The 24,856-nt window shown below is 45.2% G+C and overlaps 1 protein-coding gene across 3 annotated transcripts in view; it reads left to right on the forward strand.

The window, feature by feature from the left end:
• The window catches only part of znf335 (zinc finger protein 335), a 31,528-nt gene that overhangs the window by 3,329 nt on the left and 3,343 nt on the right, over nucleotides 1–24,856 (forward strand). The window contains exons 4-27 of one of the 3 annotated variants that reach the window (XM_042299734.1): nucleotides 787–925; nucleotides 1,169–1,252; nucleotides 2,703–2,819; nucleotides 2,951–3,096; nucleotides 3,347–4,454; nucleotides 5,823–5,972; nucleotides 7,869–8,036; nucleotides 8,246–8,504; nucleotides 9,161–9,335; nucleotides 13,362–13,474; nucleotides 13,776–13,794; nucleotides 15,703–15,822; nucleotides 16,037–16,113; nucleotides 16,351–16,511; nucleotides 16,785–17,005; nucleotides 18,063–18,162; nucleotides 18,372–18,460; nucleotides 18,692–18,826; nucleotides 19,911–20,068; nucleotides 20,217–20,340; nucleotides 21,368–21,574; nucleotides 22,452–22,594; nucleotides 23,614–23,756; nucleotides 23,996–24,288. In XM_042299734.1, coding sequence (XP_042155668.1) covers nucleotides 787–925; nucleotides 1,169–1,252; nucleotides 2,703–2,819; nucleotides 2,951–3,096; nucleotides 3,347–4,454; nucleotides 5,823–5,972; nucleotides 7,869–8,036; nucleotides 8,246–8,504; nucleotides 9,161–9,335; nucleotides 13,362–13,474; nucleotides 13,776–13,794; nucleotides 15,703–15,822; nucleotides 16,037–16,113; nucleotides 16,351–16,511; nucleotides 16,785–17,005; nucleotides 18,063–18,162; nucleotides 18,372–18,460; nucleotides 18,692–18,826; nucleotides 19,911–20,068; nucleotides 20,217–20,340; nucleotides 21,368–21,574; nucleotides 22,452–22,594; nucleotides 23,614–23,756; nucleotides 23,996–24,288 — 4,449 coding nt within the window. The remainder of the gene's footprint in view (nucleotides 1–786; nucleotides 926–1,168; nucleotides 1,253–2,702; nucleotides 2,820–2,950; nucleotides 3,097–3,346; nucleotides 4,455–5,822; nucleotides 5,973–7,868; nucleotides 8,037–8,245; nucleotides 8,505–9,160; nucleotides 9,336–13,361; nucleotides 13,475–13,775; nucleotides 13,795–15,702; nucleotides 15,823–16,036; nucleotides 16,114–16,350; nucleotides 16,512–16,784; nucleotides 17,006–18,062; nucleotides 18,163–18,371; nucleotides 18,461–18,691; nucleotides 18,827–19,910; nucleotides 20,069–20,216; nucleotides 20,341–21,367; nucleotides 21,575–22,451; nucleotides 22,595–23,613; nucleotides 23,757–23,995; nucleotides 24,289–24,856) is intronic. The other 2 variants (XM_042299736.1, XM_042299735.1) reach the window with 2 other exon arrangements.

Consider the following 24,856-nt stretch of genomic DNA (forward strand, 5'->3'; position numbering starts at 1 on the left):
TAGCTACCGGCCGTACTAGCTACCAGCCGTATTTGACAGGCAACAGGTGGCAGCCCACGCCGGTCAACAGGCAGCGTTAACTAACTGTTAGCTAACTGAGCTAGAGATAATATTTAACACTGCTTACTGCATTGCCAAAGGCGACGGCTTTTACCAAATTCAGACCCATGTTACTTACCCAGAAAAATGTATGAATTACAAATCAACCCCAACGTATGGAAACGAGTGGTCTTCCGTTAAACATCATCGGCACCATAGAGGACACTATCCGGGAAGAGGGTTAGTGCTATCCGGGAGGAGGGTTAGTGCTATCCGGGAAGAGGGTTAGTGCTATCCGGGATCGTTGGGATGTCCCTACTCTAACCATAAAAGCAAGTCCGTTTTTTTTTAGCTAGTCTTGTGATGCATTCTACATCAAAGCTAACAACTGATGACAATTTTAAGAATAATAGGGACAGTCATTTGCAGTTTAAAAAAAATATATTTTCTGTGCTCCTTACTTTTTGAGTGTAGTATTACACTCATATTACTCATATTACTCATATTACATAGTATTACACTCATATTACTCATATTACATAGTATTACACGCATATTACTCATATTACTCATATTACATAGTATTACACTCGTATTACACTCATATTACATAGTATTACACTCTCACTTGTCTTTTCTTCTTTCTAACATTGATTTGGCTAATAGTTGTGTTGAATGTCACTGACTAAGTCGCTTTGGTATCAAAAAAAGCGTCTGCTAAACGGCATACTGTATATTGTATTACAGGTGACAGTCCACTCCAGTGCAGCGGTGTCAGACTGCGGGGGCATGATGGTGTCAGACTGCACAGCCTCTACCTCCTCAGACCTGGGATCAGCCATAGACAAGATCATAGAGTCCACCATCGGACCTGACATCATGAACGGTGAGGGAATGAAAACCTTTGTCCCCCCCCAATGAAGGAAATTTGATTCCTAGTAATCATGAAAATATAAATAGAACAATAGACACAAACGTAACAAACAATGCAAGTACAAATACACCATTCAGGTCAATTATAAAAATATTTTTTTAAAGGACTTGAGTTGGTGCGATTCCTTTGTGGAGAACTGACCACACACTGTAACCTGTCCATCACAGCCAATATATATGTATCCTTGTTCTCCAGGATGTATAGCAGTGACCAGTGCAGAGGACGGAGCTGCCGAGACCAGTGAGGGGCAGTATTTGATACTACAAGGACCAGACGATGGTGAGCTTTTCTCTGAGGACTCCTTGGTATCGACTGTACCTGTTAGGTCTTCCAAGTAGCACACAATATTGCTTTCAGTGGTTTACAGCAGTGGTTCCCAAACGGGTTTAGAGCATGTGGTTCCCAAACGGGTTTAGAGCATGTGGTTCCCAAACGGGTTTAGAGCATGTGGTTCCCAAACGGGTTTAGAGCATGCGGTTCCCAAACTGGTTTAGAGCATGTGGTTCCCAAACGGGTTTAGAGCATGTGGTTCCCAAACGGGTTTAGAGCATGTGGTTCCCAAACGGGTTTAGAGCATGTGGTTCCCAAACGGGTTTAGAGCATGTGGTTCCCAAACGGGTTTAGAGCATGTGGTTCCCAAACTGGTTTAGAGCATGTGGTTCCCAAACGGGTTTAGAGCATGCGGTTCCCAAACGGGTTTAGAGCATGCGGTTCCCAAACGGGTTTAGAGCATGTGGTTCCCAAACGGGTTTAGAGCATGTGGTTCCCAAACGGGTTTAGAGCATGTGGTTCCCAAACTGGTTTAGAGCATGTGGTTCCCAAACTGGTTTAGAGCATGTGGTTCCCAAACGGGTTTAGAGCATGTGGTTCCCAAACTGGTTTAGAGCATGTGGTTCCCAAACTGGTTTAGAGCATGTGGTTCCCAAACGGGTTTAGAGCATGCGGTTCCCAAACTGGTTTAGAGCAGTGGTTCCCAAACTGGTTTAGAGCATGTGGTTCCCAAACGGGTTTAGAGCATGTGGTTCCCAAACTTTAGGCATTTCCCAAACTGGTTTAGAGCATGCGGTTCCCAAACGGGTTTAGAGCATGCGGTTCCCAAACGGGTTTAGAGCATGCGGTTCCCAAACGGGTTTAGAGCAGTGCGGTTCCCAAACTGGTTTAGAGTTTGGGGGAACCACTGTGGCAAAGGGTCGGGGGGGGGGGGGGGGGGGTCGCAGGCGAAATTGGGTAGTGCATCATCATTTTTAACTTGTCAGAAATGTCTACATCAACTAGCCCATGTCAGCTAACATTTTTGAGCTAGGTTTTTTAGCCCATAGATTTTGTTATAATGTTTGAGTAACTCAAGTATCACATGAACACACAATACATGGCAACATGTGTATATTACAGGAAACGTGTTTTAAAACGGCAACATTTTATCTGCATCCCGTGTGACAAATTCGTAGAATTGAAAGAAATGAGATTTAAACCTGATACATTTTCACTCCGCCAACAAGAAGGGTAAACAGTTTGTGTCATGAACAGTGCTTGTGCCCATACAAATAGACGTGGCGCGTGCAGGGAGGGGGCGCAGGATGTTCCCCACTGCTGGAATGGGGGGTTGTCTGAGTGCAATATGTTTTGGAAACTCTTATTTAGAGAACCAATGTATCAGCAGCCAGTACGTTGTACATAGGAAAGTACATTTGTTGTTTCATGGGAACACAACATGCCTGTCTCTTTCCAGGGGCCCCTATGGTAGCCCACATGTCGTCCTCGGCTCTGTCCAGCCATCACCGCATCGCCATCGAGGCTCTGGGAGAGGGTCCTACCTCCACCTGCCACGACCAGGGGGACATGCAGGGTATGAAATATGCAACCTATGCCAGTGTTTGGTCATTGTAATGTTTTTTTTATTTTTATGAAAGAAAAGCTTCATAAAGATTTCAAGTGAGTGCTGTCCCTTATTTGATTGATATGTTTATGACATGCAAGATAACCTGGATCCAGATCAGCCCTCTGGGAGTCACTCTCACTCCGGCCACTACCCAGACCATGAGGACCAGGACAACCAGCCTCAGCACTCCCACGCGTCCCAGTACATGGAGTGTAGCGGTGGAGATGCGGACGGACCTGATCAGGTATGAGGGACAGACTCAGTTGAGGTTTTTTTTTTTTTGCTTGGCCTTTTTAAATCATTGATTTTATTGTTATTTTACACATCTTTTTTATGTTCTGTTGTTGGTGTTTGTTTTATCTTCATCACCTTTATGACTTTTCTGTATTTTTTTGGGGGGGTGAGGGTGGTATCTGTCATTCCATTGTTTTATGGTGGAGTGTGTTGCGATTTTTCAATGCATTTTAAATAAAGTTTAATTTTGTTTTAACCAGACTGGAGAGTCCTCCTCCTCGTATGTAGACGATGAGGAACCCGACCAGACACGTTCCTCTCGCTCCCTCGTCCGGTCCCGTTTTCCTGAGTACGGTATAGTCGATAACTCTGGCCAGGACCTGAGGGGGTACGTGGAGTGTAGTGGTAGCGGTGCCACCGACTCCAACCCCTCGTCCCCTGCCCGCCTACGACACACCCACTATATGGTGGACTGCAGCGCGGGGACGGGGGCGTACCTGGAGTGTGCCGGGGACGAGGAAGAGGATTCGATGCAGAACCACTCTCGGAGCCACATCGACAGCAGCAGCAGTGCTAACCATTCCCAGAATCACCAAACTCTGTCTAACCACTCCCAGAATCACCAAACTCTGTCTAACCACTCCCAGAGTCACCAAACCCTGCGGCAGTATGTGGAGTCCGGGGCTGCGGTTGCAGATTCAGAGCAGCCCGGTTGTTCCAACTCCCACTCTCAGAGTCACCAAACCCTGCGGCAATATATGGAGTCTGGGGCTGCAGATTCGGAACAGCCACGATGTTACCAATACCAGGCTGAGGAAGGGCAAGGAGAGGACCCAGACCAGAACCAGGACCCAGACCAGCCACAGCACTCTGACCAGCAGCAGCCTCAGCACTCCCACTACATGGAAACCACAAGCAGCAGCACTGGCCCAGAAGGCGAGGGTTCCACCACTGACCACCACCACCCCCAGGCAGACACCGCAGACTCGGGCTCAGCAGATCATCCAGAGGCTATGGAGTGTTCTGAGAGCCAGCCTGGCCCTTACATCAGTAGCAGTGGAACCTACTCCTACCACCCGGAGCCTGAGATGGAAGAGGCCCCTGAACCTACATGGTCCCCCAGTTTGGAGAGGCCTTCGAGGGGAGAGGAGGAGGAGGGCGGCGTGGTGGGGGGGTCTGGGGCTCCAGTCGTGGAGGAGGGGGCTGGGAGTGGACCAGGGGTCGCCGTCCCCCACACCATGGCTGAACTGGAGGAGATGATGGAGGTGGTAATCGTTCAGCAGTTTAAGTGCAAGATGTGTCCCTACAAGAGTGTCTCCAAAGACACCCTCATCAACCACATGAGAGACAGGCACTTCAAACCCACAGGTACAGTAGCCCCATCCCACGTAGAGAGAGCTGAGAGACAGGCACTTCAAACCCACAGGTTCAGTAGCCCCATCTAGAGAGAACTGAGAGACAGGCACTTCAAACCCACAGGTAGCTGTAGCCCCATCCCATGTCCACCTAGAGAGAGCTGAGAGACAGGCACTTCAAACCCACAGGTACAGTAGCCCCATCCCACCTAGAGCCCCATCCCACCTAGAGCTGAGAGACAGGTACTTCAAAACCACAGGTACAGTAGCCCCATCACACCTAGAGTAGAGCTGAGAGACAGGTACTTCAAACCCACAGGTACAGTAGCCCCATCCCACCTAGAGAGAGCTGAGAGACAGGTACTTCAAACCCACAGGTACAGTAGCCCCATCCCCCCATCCACCTAGAGAGAGCTGAGAGACAGGTACTTCAGAGAGCCCCATCCCACCTAGAGAGAGCTGAGAGACAGGTACTTCAAACCCACAGGTACAGTAGCCCCATCCCACCTAGAGAGAGCTGAGAGACAGGTACTTCAAACCCACAGGTACAGTAGCCCCATCCCACCTAGAGAGAGCTGAGAGACAGGTACTTCAAACCCACAGGTACAGTAGCCCCATCCCACCTAGAGAGAGCTGAGAGACAGGTACTTCAAACCCACAGGTACAGTAGCCCCATCCCACCTAGAGAGAGCTGAGAGACAGGTACTTCAAACCCACAGGTACAGTAGCCCCATCCCACCTAGAGAGAGCTGAGAGACAGGTACTTCAAACCCACAGGTACAGTAGCCCCATCCCACCTAGAGAGAGCTGAGAGACAGGTACTTCAAACCCACAGGTACAGTAGCCCCATCCCACCTAGAGAGAGCTGAGAGACAGGTACTTCAAACCCACAGGTACAGTAGCCCCATCCCACCTAGAGAGAAGAAAGACATAAACATATGATCGAAACAAACTGGACTCATCATCCAAAAGGGGGAAATTATATTTGGACATAGTCTAGAGGCACAGGTTTCTTTTTTTAAATTTAACCTTTTTATTTAACTTGGCAAGTCAGTTAAGAATAAATTCTTATTTACAATGACGGCCTACCCAGACCAAACCCTCTAACCCGGACGACGCTGGGCCAATTGTGCGCCGCCCGATGGTGAGGTGAGGACAGAAACTAAATGAATTCGAATCGAGCTTTATTGATCCTCAGCCTAATTAATTAGAATGAACCTTTTATTTATCCCCAGCTGAATTAATTGGAATTAAACGTTATTGATCCCCCAGGGAGAAAAAAATAGACTAATATAACCCTTTATCATTTATCAAATAAGCGCCCTGCCAAAGAGGAAGTTTGATTTGATTAGCTGATTGATGGTGTTTGTGTTACATCCAGGTGGCCCCCCTCCTAAGAAGCGTGGTCGTGGTCGGCCCCGGCGTAGTGATACGTTGGCCCGTCAGCAGGCTGAGGTGAAGCCAGAGCCCCAGCCTGAGGAGCCAGAGGACGATGACATCGTAGACGCTGGGGCCATCGATGACCCTGAAGGTACAGTCCGTGGAGATCCCTGTCATTTTAGATCAATTATTGTACTTTACAGAAATGCATTGTCACCCAGCAAAAGCAGATAGTTACTCACTCACTCACTCACTCACTCACTCACTCACTCACTGATCCACTGTCATCACTTGCTCATCAACTATAGCTGTTGCTGTGACCATATTGCTGCCACACCGGCAGTCATGAGTCATGCCTGCAGTAAAATTGGTAATATCTTCTTATGCACTCTGGACAGTCAAAAGTTTGGACACACCTACTCATTCAAGGGTTTTTCTTTATTTTATATTTTCTACATTGTAGAATAATAGTGAAGACATCAAAACGATGAAATAACACATATGGAATCATGTAATAACCGAAAAAGTGTTAAAAAATATATTTTATATTTGAGATTCTTCAAAGTTGCCACCCTTAGCCTTGATGACAGCTTTGCACACTCTTGGCATTCTCTCAACCAGCTTCATGAGGTGATTCCAGATATCTTTGGTACATTGGTCTAGCCTAAATTAAACAAATTCAGAGTTAGCCTACAATTATAGTTTATCTGTATTTGAGTTTGAATAGCCTAGTAATAATTAATTTCATAATTAATAGGCTGACACATTACCTTTAGCTACAGAATACAGTATCTCACCACTGTGCTCCCGAGTGGCGCAGCGGTCTAAACTGCATCTCAGTGCTAGAGGCGTCACTACAGACCCTGGTTTGATTCCAGGCTCTATTGCAACCGGCCGTGATTGGGAGTCCCATAGGTCCGCGCATAATTGTCCCAGTGTCGTCCGGGTTTGGCTGGGTTTGGCTGGTTTCCCAAATGAAGCACTGGAGGAACTGCAGGAACAGGTTGGAGAGCCCATGGCATGCAGAGTTTGGGCAGAATATCACCTGTTGTGCTGCAAAATGACCAGAGTAGCCTACCCGACATGAGTGGAAAAACATACTGGCTGGGAAGTGGCTACAATTCCATTGCTTACAGGTGACAGGTATTTTTGCTCCTTCCTCTGTTCCTTCCCATTTGATAACGGGCCATTCTAAATCCAAACTAATATTAACTCATTAGTAAAGACCAGATTCCATTGAGAATAGCCTGATGGGTGAAAATGATGATCACTTGATGAGAGAACAGCTGTGCAGCCTGAGGAAAGGAACAGAGAGCAAGCTTCTTTCTTTCTTTTTGACTTTCTCAATTCATTAACTGCCTTTGGTCGCATCTTGCAGCCCATATATGTGTTCATTTCTAAGACATTCTAAGGTTTGTATCATTCACAACTAAAGATGCCAAATAACTCTGAATCTAGCATATAAGACCTGTTTCAAATGATCACTTTAATGCTCAACGTAGCCACTTCATATGCACACTCACTCCGGGATGGGAAAATGTATCCTTTCCATTTTATTAAGCTAAGTTAAATTATATTCTTCTTTATTCTAAAATAATGAAACTAATAAGCATATCTAGTCTTCTAATTGAACAAGTCTACAGCCTATATAATGGGGCATAGACAGATAACACACAGTAGGCCAACTCATATTCTGTTCTCCGGAATAAAAAAATATTCATATCATGTTGCTTTAGACCTGCCTAAAGTTTAAAATAAAATGGATTTATTTTGATGGTGTATTTAGATTTATTAGACTTTTTAAAATGTAGATGTTCCAAAGGTGCACATCAGCGGCTTGTAGCCAATGAGGAGGCCTGAAGATGCTAAACGTGTTTATGCTAATTAGCTGTCAATTACCGTGAGAATGGCAGTCTTTTCCATAACAATAACCGGCTGGGGGAAAAAGTATGACCGCCACAGCCCCATATCCAACCCTCTCAGATCTGCGCCTAAGGGCTAGCAGTCGATTTGGGATTTACACACTCACTCTCTTCCCCAACCCCAGAGGACAGTGACTATAACCCAGCAGATGAGGACTGTAGGGGCAGACAGCCTGCTCTCCTGCGACAACCTGTCCCCCCTCCCTGCTCCTCCTCCTCCACAGACCGCCCCAGACGCAGGGTGGGACGACCCAGGAAGTTCACCTACACAGAGGGCAGCTACAACGGCAAGGGTAGGTATCCTATACTGCACAAATACTCATGCCACGCACCACCTCTGTTTTTCTGAATAATCTGTCCATTGTAATATGAAGGCGTTCCAGCTGAAAAGCTGGTGGGAAACCAACTACAGGAAGAGAATGCCGTTTTGTCTTTCATTTGAATGATCTTATTCAATAGGTTTGCTATCAGGGCATGAACTTTTTGTTTTGGATATATGCAGAAGCAGTAGCAGACGGGACGTCAAAGCCTAAGGGGAGTGTGGATCCTCAAGGCTCGGAGGAGGCCAGTTCCTCAGGCCTGGGAAACGGCCCAGGTCCCTTGGCCAATGGAAACACAGCGGAAGCCGGCATCAGCCAATCGGACTCTGAGAACAAAGACCCGTCGTCCAATGGGAGGCCAGAAGAGCTTTTCCCAAGGAAACGGGGTCGACCTTCCAAGCGGTTCATCAGAAAGAAATACAAGAAGTACATGAACCGCAAGTAAGACTCAGTTTCATATTATTACTGACACCTGGAGCGGCCTTTCTCACTGAGTCCTGTCAACAGCTATATACCCTTGTTGAAGTATTGGGAGGGCCCCAACTGTACTGGAAGTGAGCTGGCAAAAATATGTTTTATTTTCAAATGGTCCTTTCCAGCAGATGTGATGAATGTAATCAGGCCATGCAGTGCAGGTAGCTCAGCATTTCTCTGTAGTGTGAAAAAGGTATATAATTCCATAAATGATTTATCTGTAGGAAGAGCTCTCGCAACCAAACCTTGACTACCTCATCCCCTGCATCCTCTAGATTGGTATTATAAGAGCTCTCGCACCCAAACCTTGACTACCTCATCCCCTGCATCCTCTAGATTGGTATTATAAGAGCTCTCGCACCCAAACCTTGACTACCTCATCCCCTGCATCCTCTAGATTGGTTTTATAAGAGCTCTCGCAACCAAACCTTGACTACCTCATCCCCTGCATCCTCTAGATTGGTTTTATAAGAGCTCTCGCAACCAAACCTTGACTACCTCATCCCCTGCATCCTCTAGATTGGTATTATAAGCTTGTCAGTCTTCTCTGCGTCATCCAGAGATATAAAATACTGTGTGAGCTATGAAGCTTTTAGGAACCTCTTCCCCGTCTGTTCTGTTAGGTACTGTAAGTCTCTGAAGCCGCTCCTGAGGCCTCACAGTTGTTGGATCTGCGGCTCTCGCTTCCTGTCCCAGGAGGACCTGAGGTTCCACGTTGACTCTCACCAAGGAAACGACCCAGAGTGCTTCAAATGCCTGCAGTGTAACTACCGCTGCAAACGATGGTCCTCGCTTAAGGTGAGTGGGCCGGGGCTTACAGTCCGGTCAGACGGTCCGCCGGTCAGTCAATTGTACAGTGCCTTGTACAGTTGTCATATTTTGCTGCCATAAAATGTTCTAATACCCATTGCTCGTGTTTCTTGGCCCAGGCAAGTCTCTTCTTCTTATAAAAAGGGACTCAATAGTTTTTTTTTTATACCCTACAGATCTACACAACCTGGTCCATATTTTCAAAGTTAAAGAAAAAAAATATATATATATATTTCAATTATTATATTTTTTAAGCAATTTTTTTTGTAACAAATTAGAAGCACCTTTGGTAACAAATTCTGCTGTAAGTCATTTTGAATAAGATTCGCCCAACTCTGCACAACTCTTAGGGCAATATCTATTCATTGTTTTTGTCAAAATCGCTCAAGCACAGTGCATTTGTTTGGGAATCATTGATGGACAACAATATTCAAATCTTGTTTATGATTTTCAAGCAGATTTAAGTCAGGACTGATACTGGACCATTCAGGAACACTCCACACCTCTTGGAAAGCCATTCTGGTGTGTCTTTGGCATTAAAATGTGTATAATTGTCCCACTGACAAATAAACTCTATCCCAGGGTTTGGTTTTCAAAAGACTGAGGCATGTTTTCCTCTAACTTTTTACCTGGGTTTTGCTCCTTTCATATTTATTTTCATCCTGATAAACTCCCCAGAACCTGTCAGTAACAAACATACCCATAACATGATGCTGCCACCACATTACATGGAAATACAGAGGGTTTCACTCTGATGTGTTGGATTGGGTTTATTTTAAGCCATGTTGTCTTGCAATATTGTTGCTAACATAATTCAATTTTATTTTAAATTTGATGCATGCTTCCTTCTTTTCACAGGAACTTGGTACTGGTACTTCCTGTCCTGTACTTCCTGTATATATCCATCTTAGTTTTACTCGTTATTGTTATTCCTCGTATCACTATTTTTAAAAATTAATAAGATGTTTGTATCTTTATATTATTCCTAACTCATATCAATGACCTTGCTGCCGTGTCTTCCACCATACCTCCCATTCTCTTTGCTGATGAAAACCAATTTGATTTTATCACACAATAATTTTTATTCACTAAAAATGTTCTGAATACTACCAGATAAACAAATGATCTTTTAAATGTAAAAAAAAATCCAACTTGATTGTTTTCACTAGTAAGAATAATAAATATTGTATAAAAAAAATTATTAAAAGCCAGAATCTTAATTGGTGGGAATGAAATGGAACTTGTCAAATCCACTAGATTCCTCTGAGTTCTAAGTGAGATCATAATCCATGTGTTTGCAGCAAAGTGAGGAAATCTGTTTGTATCATCTGAAAGATTAGTGGTTTGGTTCATCAGCCTTGTTTCTTAAATCTATACTATAGCTTCTTTTACCCATCTCACATTTACTGTAATATTGTCTGGGCCAGAACATATTCCTTCTACTCATCGTACAAAATACATTTGTAAGACTAGCCACCTCCTCTAATTACCTGGCTCCATCTGCACCTTTTGTTTAAGAAACTCAATATCTTGTCTATTTACGACATTAATATACGCCAATTATGCACTTTCATCTACGAATATTCATACCTCCCAGACAGTTTATCTAAACCCTTCAATGGATTCTTCCAGGTTAACACAAGACACTGCGATAACCTTCACCCTCCCCTGTGCCGCACCTCACATAGTCAATTCTCTATCAAATACAGAGGAACCATATTCTGGAATTCTTATCTTCACATTTGCCAAAATATCATCATCCCTCAAAAACTTCAAGAGACAACTGGAGGTCAGCCTGATGTACCAAACTACTCAGTAATCTCCTCCATGAAGACTAGGGGTCAGCCTGATGTACCAAACTACTCAGTAATCTCCTCCATGAAGACTAGGGGTCAGCCTGATGTACCAAACTACTCAGTAATCTCCTCCATGAAGACTGGGGGTCAGCCTGATGTACCAAACTACTCAGTAATCTCCTCCATGAAGACTGGGGGTCAGCCTGATGTACCAAACTACTCAGTAATCTCCTCCATGAAGACTGGGGGTCAGCCTGATGAACAAAACTACTCAGTAATCTCCTCCATGAAGACTGGGGGTCAGCCTGATGTACCAAACTAAGTAATCTCCTCCATGAAGACTGGGGGTCAGCCTGATGAAGTAATCTAGCCTGATGAACAAAACTACTCAGTAATCTCCTCCATGAAGACTGGGGGTCAGCCTGATGAACAAAACTACTCAGTAATCTCCTCCATGAAGACTGGGGGTCAGCCTGATGTACCAAACTACTCAGTAATCTCTAACTCTCACACACTCGCATGCGCGCACACACACACACATTTAAACAAAATAAATATTATAATTTTTTCCCCTGTGATTACTGATCATCAACTCCTTTATATATTTTATAATTAGTAGGTTTTCTCATCTGTTTTAACAAACCTGTTTTCTTTTTGTATCTATGTATTGTAATATAGTTTTGTGGTGTAGTTTTCATATAAGCCCTTGGGCTTCTAACCTGCACACTAGTTTTTTTTGTTTATTTGAAGTTTTTTTTATCTGTATTGTTGTCTATCATCTTGTTTTCTTTAATGCAAACAAATAAATGTTATGGATATGTAATGTGGAAGCAGCATCATGTTATGGGTATGCTTGTCACCGGCAGGGATTGGGGAGTTTGTCAGGATCAAAATAAATATGAAAGGAGCAAAGTCCATGGAAATAGTTATACCCCCCCCCAATTGGGACAATTACGCAAATGTTAATGACAAAGACACAGCAGAATGTATTTCCAGGAAGTGTGGAGTGTTCCAGGAGTGTTCCAGGAGGTGTGGAGTGTTCCAGGAGTGTTCCAGGGGAATACAGTCTGTCCTTACTTTAAATCCGTTTGAAAATCAGACACAGTTTGAATATTGCTGTCCATGAATGATTTGAAAAATTAAATGGCTGCCAAACGTGCTACCACCAAGTATTACCTCTGGGGTGTGAAGACATATGCCAGGGATCATCAACTAGATTCAGCCACAGGTCGATAATTTTTTTTGTGGGGGTGGTAATCCCTTAGATTATATTTTCTGTGCAAGGGGCGTGTAGACTTTCACTAGGCACTGTACGGCTGACTCATTCACTGACTGACTGGATTACTCACTGACTGACTGGATAACTGACTGACTGACTGGATTACTGAATAACTGACTGGATTAATGACTGACTGACTGGATTACTGACTGACTGGATTACTGACTGACTGACTGGCTGACTGGATTACTGACTGACTGACTGGATTACTGAATAACTGACTGGATTGCTGAATAACTGACTGGATAACTGCATAACTGACTGACTGGATTACTGCATAACTGACTGACTGGATTACTGCATAACTGACTGACTGGATTACTGCATAACTGACTGACTGGATTACTGACTGGCTGACTGGATTACTGACTGGCTGACTGGATTACTGACTGACTGACTGACTGGATTGCTGAATAACTGACTGGATTACTGACTGGATAACTGCATAACTGACTGACTGGATAACTGCATAACTGACTGACTGGATAACTGCATAACTGACTGACTGGATTACTGCATAACTGACTGACTGGATTACTGCATAACTGACTGACTGGATTACTGCATAACTGACTGACTGACTGGATTACTGACTGGCTGACTGGATTACTGAATAACTGACTGGATTACTGAATAACTGACTGGATTACTGACTGGATAACTGCATAACTGACTGACTGGATTACTGACTGACTGACTGGATTACTGAATAACTGACTGACTGACTGGATTACTGAATAACTGACTGGATTACTGACTGACTGTACAGCCCTCATTACAGCAGCAGGTCATTAGTCTTTATTGCAAAATAATTGAAGAAACAATCATTGAATCAGTCTTCAGTTGTTCTCTTGTATCTCAGGCTTTGTCTGTTCACTGTACTTTCTGTAATAACCACAGTGGAATGGTAAGAGCCTGTTGTCTCTGCTGTGTTAACAGGAACACATGTTCAACCACCAGGGGAACAAGCCCTTTAAGTGTGAGGAGTGTGACTACAGCAGTGTGTATAAGAAGGATGTCATCAGACACTCTGCAATACACAACAAGGACAAGTATGTACACACACACACAGGATATCATCAGACACTCTGCAATACACAACAAGGACAAGAATGTATATGGGCACATACACACACACACACAGGATGTGATCAGGGTACTCCGCAGTACACAACCAGAACCAGTATGCTCTCTCCTGCCACCATGTGGGCCATTCCCCTGTGAGCTCAATACAACTCGCCAGACCTACAGTACATTTACTGTTTTTTAAGATTTCAGATTGATTGACTTGATCTAAAAAATTAAAAATACAGTTCAATCATCAACCGTAACTTATTTTTCTTCCGTCCACAGGAAAACAAAGTCTGAGTCAGTAAGTATTTCCCCCTTTTTAAATCTATGAATATTCAGTTACCATAGTAAGACTTTTCTATCCAGAAATTATCCAGACGGGCCAGAAAAGCAATTATTATCCAATTGTAAAGACGGTAGACTGCTACTATCCAGACTGCTACTATAACCTGCTACTATCCAGACTTCTACTATCCAGCCCACGATGTAGTCCGATAACCTAGCTCACTATGGTAAGACAGACTGTTCCTCACCATGATGTAGTCCTATAACCTAGCTCACTATGGTGAGACACTGTTCCTCACCACGATGTAGTCCTATAACCTAGCTCACTATGGTAAGACAGACTGTTCCTCACCATGATGTAGTCCTATAACCTAGCTCACTACGGTGAGACACTGTTCCTCACCATGATGTAGTCCTATAAACTAGCTCACTACGGTGAGACACTGTTCCTCACCATGATGTAGTCCTATAACCTAGCTCACTATGGTGAGACACTGTTCCTCATCATGATGTAGTCCTATAACCTAGCTCACTATGGTGAGACAGACTTCCTCACCAGACAGTCACTGTTCCTCACCATGATGTAGTCCTATAACCTAGCTCTCTACGGTGAGACACTGTTCCTCACCATGATGTAGTCCTATAACGTATCCCCTTAGCGGAACGTCAGCCCCATGATGTAGCGGAACGTATCCCCTTGAGCGGAACGTAACCCCTTAGCGGAACGTAGCCCCTTAGTGGAACGTAGCCCCTTAGTGGAACGTAGCCCCTTAGTGGAACGTGGCCCCTTAGCGGAACGTAGCCCCTTAGCGGCCCCTTAGCGGAACGTAGCCCCTTAGCGGAACGTAGCCCCTTAGCGGAACGTAGCCCCTTAGCGATAGCCCCTTAGCGGAACGTAGCCCCTTAGCGGAACGTAGCCCCCTAGCTCACTATGGTGAGACGGTAAGACACTGTTCCTCACCATGATGTAGTCCTATAACCTAGCTCACTACGGTGAGACACTGTCCCTCATCATGATGTAGTCCTATAACCTAGCTCACTGCGGTGAGACAGACTTCCTCACCAGACAGTCACTGTTCCTCACCATGATGTAGTCCTATAACCTAGCTCACTACGGTGAGACACTGTTCCTCACCATGATGTAGTCCTATAACCTAGCTCACTACGGTAAGACACTGTTCCTCATCATGATGTAGTCCTATAACCTAGCTCACTATGGTGAGACAGACTGTTCCTCACCATGATGTAGTCCTATAACCTAGCTCACTATGGTGAGACACTGTTCCTCACCATGATGTAGTCCTATAACCTAGCTCACTACGGTGAGACACTGTTCCTCACCATGATGTAGTCCTATAACCTAGCTCACTATGGTAAGACAGACTGTTGCTCACCAGACAGTTACTTCTACATCAGGTGTGTGCCACACAGACACCGACACACCTGTTCTGCTCCTCCACCAGAAATAATCATTAGAACAGATTTGCCATTGCTTGGACTTGCCAGGCTTTAAAAAACATAAGATGTCAGGATCTGTCTCGTTGCTGTAGCGATTTTGCACTACAGCCCAACTGTCATTTTAGCTGAGAATTCTTTTTTTGGGGGGGGGACCAATGGGGGCAATAGAATCTCATATCACAATATTTTTGGGGTACATAATCACGATAGGACAAAGGTGTCCAGTGTGGTCTGTCTGACTCTCAGCAGGTATCTAAGGTGTTGTCGTTCCCGTGTCCAGTGTGGTCTGTCTGACTCTCAGCAGGTATCTAAGGTGTTGTCGTTCCCGTGTCCAGTGTGGTCTGTCTGACTCTCAGCAGGTATCTAAGGTGTTGTCGTTCCCGTGTCCAGTGTGGTCTGTCTGACTCTCAGCAGGTATCTAAGGTGTTGTCGTTCCCGTGTCCAGTGTGGTCTGTCTGACTCTCAGCAGGTATCTAAGGTGTTGTCGTTCCCGTGTCCAGTGTGCCACAGAGTCTACCCCATGCAGAAGAGACTCACTCAGCACATGAAGACACACAGTACCGAGAAACCACACATGTGTGACAAGGTAACAGCACTGAGACACACATACGCACGCTCACACACACGCATGTACAAGAAAGTAATTTAATTATCAACTTTGTTTTTAAATGTGAATGAGGAGACCTGTGTATTATTGGAATGGTTAATCACTGTCACCATTAACCATTCCAATAATCCACTCAAATCAATCATGTTTTTCTAGTTACAATCTCAGGTTTTCATTTGTGCTTTGACTTCAGTGTGGGAAGTCCTTCAAGAAGAGATATACGTTCAAGATGCATCTCCTCACACACATCCAGAGTGTTGACAACAGCAGGTCAGTACAGGATGTAGTGCCATTTTCATCGTGCCTCTTAGCGGAACATATCCCTATTAGCGGAACGTAGCCCCTTAGCGGAGCATAGCCCCTTAGCGGAACGTATCCCCTTAGCGGAACGTAGCCCCTTAGCGGAACGTAGCCCCTTAGCGATAGCCCCTTAGCGGAACGTAGCTCCTTAGCGGAACGTATCCCCTTAGCCTGCGATCTGCGATCTAATGCATGTTTCTATTCCAGGTTCAAGTGTGAGTTCTGTGACTATGACTGTGACAACAAGAAGCTCTTGCTCAACCACCAGCTGTCCCACACCAACGACCGGCCCTTTAAATGTGACTACTGTAAATACTCCACCTCTAAAGAGGACTTCCTGGTCTCACATCTGGCCATCAAACACACAGGTGAGTCACTAATGATTTGATGACAGTTGGCACAGTAGCTAGCCTAGAGGCTAGCGAGACGGAGCAGTAGCCAAAAGGTTGCTGGTTCAAACCACAGGCCTAGTGTACAGTGGGAACTGAACTGCTGGTCTCTGATCTCCTGTCATTCTGCCCTTGATTATGGCACTCAACCCCTTAATTGCTCTCCATCCAGGGGGCGCTGCACTGAGACTGACCCTGTGCCTCTCAGTGGCTAATGCGTGTTTCCGTGTGTAAAACATTTCTTCCTCCCAGGAGAGAAACCGTTCTCCTGTGAGATGTGCCACTTCATGACGAAGCACCGTAAGAACCTGCGTCTGCACGTCCAGTGTCGCCACCCGGAGGCGTTTGAGGAGTGGAGCGCTACGCACCCTGAGGAGCCCGTCAGGCGGAGGAGGAGACCCTTCTTCACCCAGCAACAGATAGAGGAACTCAAACAGCAACATGACGACACACCGGGCCTACAGAACACTATAGTACGTCTGGAGAGCCTGGTCCCAGATCTGTCAGGGTTGATTACAGGCATAGCCTGGTCCCAGATCTGTCAGGGTTGATTACAGGCATAGCCTGGTCCCAGATCTGTTAGGGTTGATTAGATGCATAGCCTGGTCCCAGATCTGTTAGGGTTGATTAGATGCATAGCCTGGTCCCAGATCTGTTAGGGTTGATTAGATGCATAGCCTGGTCCCAGATCTGTTAGGGTTGATTAGATGCATAGCCTGGTCCCACATCTGTTAGGGTTGATTAGATGCATAGCCTGGTCCCACATCTGTTAGGGTTGATTAGATGCATAGCCTGGTCCCACATCTGTTACTTGATTAGATGCACTAGCCTTAAGTCCCACATCTGTTAGGGTTGATTAGATGCATAGCCTGGTCCCACATCTGTTAGGGTTGATTAGATGCATAGCCTTCCCAACATCTGTTTTATTTTGATTAGATTGCTAGCCTGGTCCCACATCTGTTAGGGTTGATTAGATGCGTATTCTTCCCAGATCTGTTAGGGTTGATTACAGGCATACCATTCCCAGATCTGTTAGGGTTGATTTAGATGCCACCATGCCTGGTCCCACCTCTGTTAGGGTTGATTTGCTCAGCCTGGTCCCACATCTGTTAGGGTTGATTAGATGCGTAGCCTGGTCCCAGATCTGTTAGGGTTGATTACAGGCATAGCCTGGTCCCAGATCTGTTAGGGTTGATTAAATGCATAGCCTGGTCCCAGATCTGTTAGGGTTGATTACAGGCATAGCCTGGTCCCAGATCTGTTAGGGTTGATTACAGGCATAGCCTGGTCCCAGATCTGTTAGGGTTGATTACAGGCATAGCCTGGTCCCAGATCTGTTAGGGTTGATTACAGGCATAGCCTGGTCCCAGATCTGTTAGGGTTGATTAGCCAACTCCTATGACATCACAAACTGATCTGTAAACAGGCTTGATGAGCTTCTCTTGCATTTCTATGCTTTGGAATTTGAAAAGCTGCAGGTTCTGAATAGAAAAGCTGCAGGCCTGTGACTGTTTTTTTTCCCTGTGTTAGCTGGCGGTGGATCCTGATACACTACAAGCCATGCAGACAATGCAGAACGCCTCAGTCTCCCAAGATGCAATGGGAAACACCACCATCATCTACGAACAGGGTCAGTGATTCCTGCCATACAAAAGGACAGAAACAAATGACATGGAGGGAAAAATACATTTTTATGGCTCAATATAAATGTATTGTCTCAACAGAAATTGGTCAGTTGATCTCCTCCAAACACATTAAGAACATTTGCATGTCCTGTATAGTATATTGAGTGTAAGGCATGACTGAACCATGTCTGAGACTCTCTCTCCATCTCCACAGCCGGAAACTCAGACCTGTCAGCCCAGAATGCTTTGGATCTGCTGTTGAATATGAGCAACGCCAGAGAGCTGGTGGGAAACTCACTGCAGGTACTGCCCAAAGCTTTGGTTTTACATCCTGACAAGGTTCTCTCCTGCCGTCTATCTGACAATCCATGGTTAGTTGACCGATCCATGGTTAGTTGACCGATCCATGGTTAGTTGACCGATCCATGCTTTTTTGACCTATCCACCTAAGGAGCAGTAGACATGCTATGGTCTGCGTGAATAGGAATGCATCTAGTTTCTGTCTATGAGCAGCCTTTCTGTCTGTCACCTCAGGTACAGGTGTTGAAGTCGTCTGACTCCAATGTTCTAGAAGCAGGCTCCTGGACGGGCGTTACCTCGGCGACAGGGGGAGGGCAAAAAGTAGTGACCTTTCACGTGTCTGAGACCGGCGAGACCCTGGTGCAGGAGGTACATTTATGACATATATTATTATATACTAGTATTATGATATTATATGCTATTATTATAGTATACTATTATTATGATATATTATTGTATATTATATACTATTATAATATATTATTATATACTATTATTATTAGATACTTATTATAGTATACTATTATAATAAATTATGATATACTATTATTATAATATATTATAATATTATTGTATATTATTGTATACTATTATTATAGTATACTATTATTATGATATATTATTATATACTATTATCATATCATTGTATACTATTATTATGATATATTATTGTATATTATTATTATATGTTATTGTATACTATTATTATGATATATTATTGTATATTATTATGATTTATTATTTTAGTATACTATTATTATTATTATATATTATTATATACATTATTATAGTATACTATTATTATGATTTATTATATACTATTATTTTATATATTAATTATATACTATTTATATTATTGTATACTATTATGTTTTTCTTTTTTTTATGATATTATGATTTATTATTATGATATACTATTATTATGATATATTATTGTATACTATTATGGTATATTGTTGTATACTGTTATTATTGTATATTGTTGAATACTGTTATTATTGTATACTATGATTATTGTATATTTGCTGCAGTTTCTTTTTAGCATTTGATTTATCATGGGCATTTGATTTATCATGGGCATTTGATTTATCATGGGCATTTGATTTATCATGGGCATTTGATTTATCATGGGCGTTTGATTTATCATGGGCATTTGATTTATCATGGGCGTTTGATTTATCATGGGCGTTTGATTTATCATGGGCGTTTGATTTATCATGGGCGTTTGATTTATCATGGGCGTTTGATTTATCATGGGCGTTTGATTTATCATGGGCGTTTGATTTATCATGGGCGTTTGATTTATCATGGGCGTTTGATTTATCATGGGCCTTATTACTTCTAGATGACTTTGTGTGGTGTCGACTGGGTTTGTTGTCTGTTCTGTTTGTTGGTATTCATCATTGTTTTTCACACAATCAAAATGTTAATCACCCACATAATGATCCATTAGGTCCAGGATGTGCAGGAGGGTTATGAGGCAGAGACCAATGAGAATGGAGAGATCACCCAGGTGGCCATCCAGGCCTATGAGGGGGCAGAAGGCTTCAGTGTGTTGGAACAGGTGGAACAAGCTACAGAGGAGATCCACAGCACCGGACCTGGGTACAGGTACAACACCATGGTCTCACCAGGGTCGTGTTTAGTAGAGCAATGTGAGAGAAAAAATCCTCTGCTCTCATTGGACAAGTTCAGGAAGTTCAGGAAGCACTCCCTTGTTTTCACTGCGTTCCTATACGTGTGTGTGTTGTGTTTTCAGCAGTGGCGAGGGGAGTCCTCAGCCTATGGAAGAAGAGGAGGAGGGAACAGAAATAGTCAGAGAGAATGGAGAAAAGTACTACCTGACCTCCGGCCTAGGGGATGGGGTGCTGCAGCAGGTCGAGGTAAGCCTGAAGGGAACCACCGCATCCATAGCTCTGTCTATGAGTGCTTACATTTATCCAGTCCCATCCCTCAGCTTTATACCAAACCATGTGGTCAGGATTGTGGCTTTTTGGTTCTGTTCGGTTGAACAGAAGATGGCTGAAAGGTCATCAGTGGAAGATTTTAGTACGGTTGAACTAGACGATTTTGCCGTTCCAGACTTATTTTCATGATTGGGGTGAAATCCTGTGAACTTGGGCTAGGATCAGTACATCGGGTCTCGTGTAGTATGAGCGGGTCAGGTACACGTTGATGACGGCTGTTCCGTTCTCCAGACTTCTGTCGGATGTCCCGATTTTTAGTACATTTTCAGACATGTCAGAAATGTTGGTGGTGTGATTTTGTAGTCTGAACAGCGCTACGACTCGCAATTGGGCAAAGGGCTACTGCCAATAGCCAATGAGCACTCAGCATGTGAGACCAAAACGACGACGGTGAAGAGGAAGTCATCATCATCAACAACAACTAGCAGCAGCAAGGCACCGTGTGGACTGAAGTGATGGGAGACAGACTGGTGGAGCTGTGGAGAGAACACTGCTGGCTTTTCAATATTAATATTATTCAATATTTTATATGACCTCTAATTCACTCTGTGGAATCAAACGTCCATATTGTCCACGTCTGCCCAACCATTGGCTGGTCCATAATTTCCACCTCTTTTTTTTCTTTTTTCTTTTTTTCTCCTACGACACCTGAGAAACGCAGGGCAGAATCAACTAGGGAGTCATGGTGTAAAGTGAGCACACCACATCCTGGGGTTTAGGATGGGCGGAAGGAAAGATCTGGGATCAAGGAAATGTGAGCAGGTCCAAGTTGTTAAGATTTTAGAAGTCATGTAGTTTATGCCTCGTATTAGGCTGCAGAAAGCCGTCTCACCCTGGGGCATCTAGACAGAGGGAGGATATCAGAACCAAGTCCACCCCAGAAGTCTGCGTTCTGATAAGTCTCATCCTCATGCTCTCTTTCTTTCTCTCACTCTCTCTCCAGCTGAGCAGTGAGGCCCCGGGTTCTCCCTCCATGGTGGGTTCTCCCCAGCAGAACCAGCTCAACCCTAAGAGGTTCTCCTGTCGTATCTGCATGGAGTCGTTCCACGGCCGCAGTGACATGGAGAACCACAAGAGGGCCCATATCGACCCCTCCACCTTTAAGTGTCCCGACTGTGACTTCACTGCCTCCTCCTGGCCAGTTGTCAAGGTGGGGGGGTAAACTATCTTTGATCAGCTTTGAGACATTTTAATTACATGGTGAATTACATGGTAAATCTCAAAAGGGTTTTTCTTGATTTTTCTCATCCTTGCCTCCTTGAGGAGAAGGTCTGAGGGGCTGAAACGTTCTCCTCCAATGCCTTTTCAAAACAAGGGTAGGAGATGGGGCACGGGGGGCGGCTAGGAGATGGGGCACGGGGGGGGCTAGGAGATGGGGGCGGCTAGGAGATGGGGCACGGGGGGGCGGCTAGGAGATGGGGATGGGGCAGGCGGCTAGGAGATGGGGGGCGGCACGGGGGGCGGCTAGGAGATGGGGGGGGCTAGGAGATGGGGCACGGGGGGCTAGGAGATGGGGGAGGCTAGGAGATGGGGCACGGGGGGCTAGGAGATGGGGAGGCTAGCACGGGGGGGCTGGAAATGGGGACGGGGGGTGGCTAGGAGACGGGGGCGGCTAGGAGATGGGGCACGGGGGCGGCTAGGAGATGGGGCACGGGGGCTAGGAGATGGGGGAGGCTAGGAGAAGGGGCACGGGGGCTAGGAAATGGGGCACGGGGGGGCGGCTAGGAGATGGGGCACGGGGGCAGCTAGGAGATGAGGGGCGGCTAGGAAATGGGGCACGGGGGGCGGCTAGGAGAGTTGGGGGGCGGCTAGGAGATGGGGCACGGGGGGGCGGCTAGGAGACTGGGCACGGGGGGAGGCTAGGAGATGGGGGATGGCTAGGAGATGGGGCACGAGGGAAGACTTTTGACAGTCACCACATAGATAGAGGTTGAATGTATCGTTTACAGCCTGTAAAGGCAGCATTGACCTTGTCCTGAGCTACAACTACTTCCAAAGCATTTCCCATGTCCCATTCCTTTCCCCAGACCCACATGGTCATGCATGCCTACCTGAGACCTCACAAGTGTCCCAGCTGCAGCTTTGCCTCCAAGAACAAGAAGGATCTGAGGAGACACATGATGACGCATACCAACGAGAAGCCCTTCACCTGCCAGATCTGTGGACAGAGGTATGTACCCAAAGACAGTCAGATTGCAGATTTCTCTTGTTCTATTAAGGATTATAGATACAGTGCACTGAAGCAATTCCCTACACAGGCATTGATTGGTGTAAACATAAGCTAAAGCAGTGATGGTGTGATGGTGTGCCTTGAGGATCTATGAAGTGTGCCTTGAGGAACTATGAGGTGTGTCCTGAGGAACTATGAGGTGTGCCCTGAGGAACTATGAGGTGTGCCCTGAGGAACTATGAGGTGGGCCTTGAGGAACTATGAGGTGTGCCCTGAGGAACTATGAGGAATGCCTTGAGGAACTAGGAGGTGTGCTCTGACACTTTCCCTAATCTGAACACGCACTTATAAATGGTTAACTATTTATTTAGGAGAACCAGTGACCCTAGAAGGAAAAATCCCTCCTAGAATAGCCAGGCACACGTGTGAGAGGCTGTTCCGCATCACAAGTCAAGTAATTTTGTATAATTTTTACTTCGCCTGTAAGAACCATTAGCAAGTCTGATTTTAGGTTTAGCTGTGCCAGCCTAATCAAATAAATGTATCCATCACGGTGGGACCTTTTTACGAAGCAGAAAGCCGCTCGTCTCAAGCCCAAATCGTTCAAAAGTAAAGACCCGTGCATATCAAGTTATTATATTGCGTATTCGCCGGACGCTCTTAAAGGGGTACACACAAATGAATCATCATGAGTAAGGAGCTATAACAATAGTTCAAATCAACCCTACTTAATCTTTTATTTTTTTTATTTTTTTTTTTTACTAAGTTTGTACTGAAAAGTGATGATTTGCAGTATGGATCAGATGAGATGGAGGGCATGACAGTTGTGTCACAGTTCCAAAAGGTATGGGAACCACTGGGCAAGAGAAAGGTTCCCCCATATTTCTTACACCAGTACTTTCCTTTAAAAAAAATATAAAAAAAAAAATCTTGAGGGGATGTGAAAAAGTGCACACCTGGAGCAGAAGGGTAGAGAATGGTGACTCATGATTTAGTGAATATCCATGTTATTCTTTCAGGTTTAACCGTAACGGCCACCTCAAGTTCCATATGGAGCGACTCCACAGCCAGGACCCTCCGACAAAGAAGAGCCGCTCTGGTGCAGGCTCCCAGCAGACCATCATAGTTAACAGTGACGAGGAGGCTCTCGCCACGCTACAGTGTAAGGGAACCATACTTAAGAGCCTATACACTAGCACACATACACAGATCATTTCACTGGTTGAATATGTCAATCTCCATCCATACCATCTGACATTCTGGTTGATATACTGTACACACACCCTAGGGCAATACACATAGCTCCCCCAAAGGTGGTTTGAAATGCTCACATTTTAATGTTATTGTATGGTAGCCATTAGCCCATTGTCTGACCTGGTCTTTGTCCCTGTGTGTCTCCAGCAGCTCTGCAGGCAGGACAGACTATCAGCCCAGAGCAGCTACAACAGGCCTTGGGTCAGGACCACATCATAGTGTCCCAGGAACAAGCCTTGGGTCAGGACCACATCATAATGTCCCAGGAACAAGGCCTGGGTCAGGACCACATCATCATGTCCCAGGAACAAACCTTGGGTCAGGACCACATCATAGTGTCCCAGGAACAAGGCCTGGAAGACCAAGAGGAGGCCACGTACATTCAGCAGATCACCACAGTGGACGGACAGACGTTACAGTACATGACAGGAGACAACCAGGTGACTGATGTACACTGTAGATCAGGGGTGTCAAACTGGGGGGGTGATGTACACTGTAGATCAGGGGTGTCAAACTGGGGGGTGATGTACACTGTAGATCAGGGGTGTCAAACTGGGGGGTGATGTACACTGTAGATCAGGGGTGTCAAACTGGGGGGGTGATGTACACTGTAGATCAGGGTTGTCAAACTGGGGGGTGATGTACACTGTAGATCAGGGGTGTCAAACTGGGGGGTGATGTACACTGTAGATCAGGGGTGTCAAACTGGGGGGTGATGTACACTGTAGATCAGGGGTGTCAAACTGGGGGGTGATGTACACTGTAGATCAGGGGTGTCAAACTGGGGGGTGATGTACACTGTAGATCAGGGGTGTCAAACTGGGGGGGGTCTTTTACTCAAACCAACCGCGGGCCGGATTGGACCCCCTGTCGTACTGGATGTTTGATACCCCTGCTGTAGATAGAGCTATATCTAGATACCAGAGGTGGCTAGTGGATAGAGATATAGGAGGACGGTCACATGGTTTCCATGTGTTCGATATCTTTCCATCCGTTCCATTCCAGCCA

Source organism: Oncorhynchus tshawytscha, linkage group LG16, assembly GCF_018296145.1.
Source record: "Oncorhynchus tshawytscha isolate Ot180627B linkage group LG16, Otsh_v2.0, whole genome shotgun sequence".
NCBI classification, from domain to species: domain Eukaryota; kingdom Metazoa; phylum Chordata; class Actinopteri; order Salmoniformes; family Salmonidae; genus Oncorhynchus; species Oncorhynchus tshawytscha.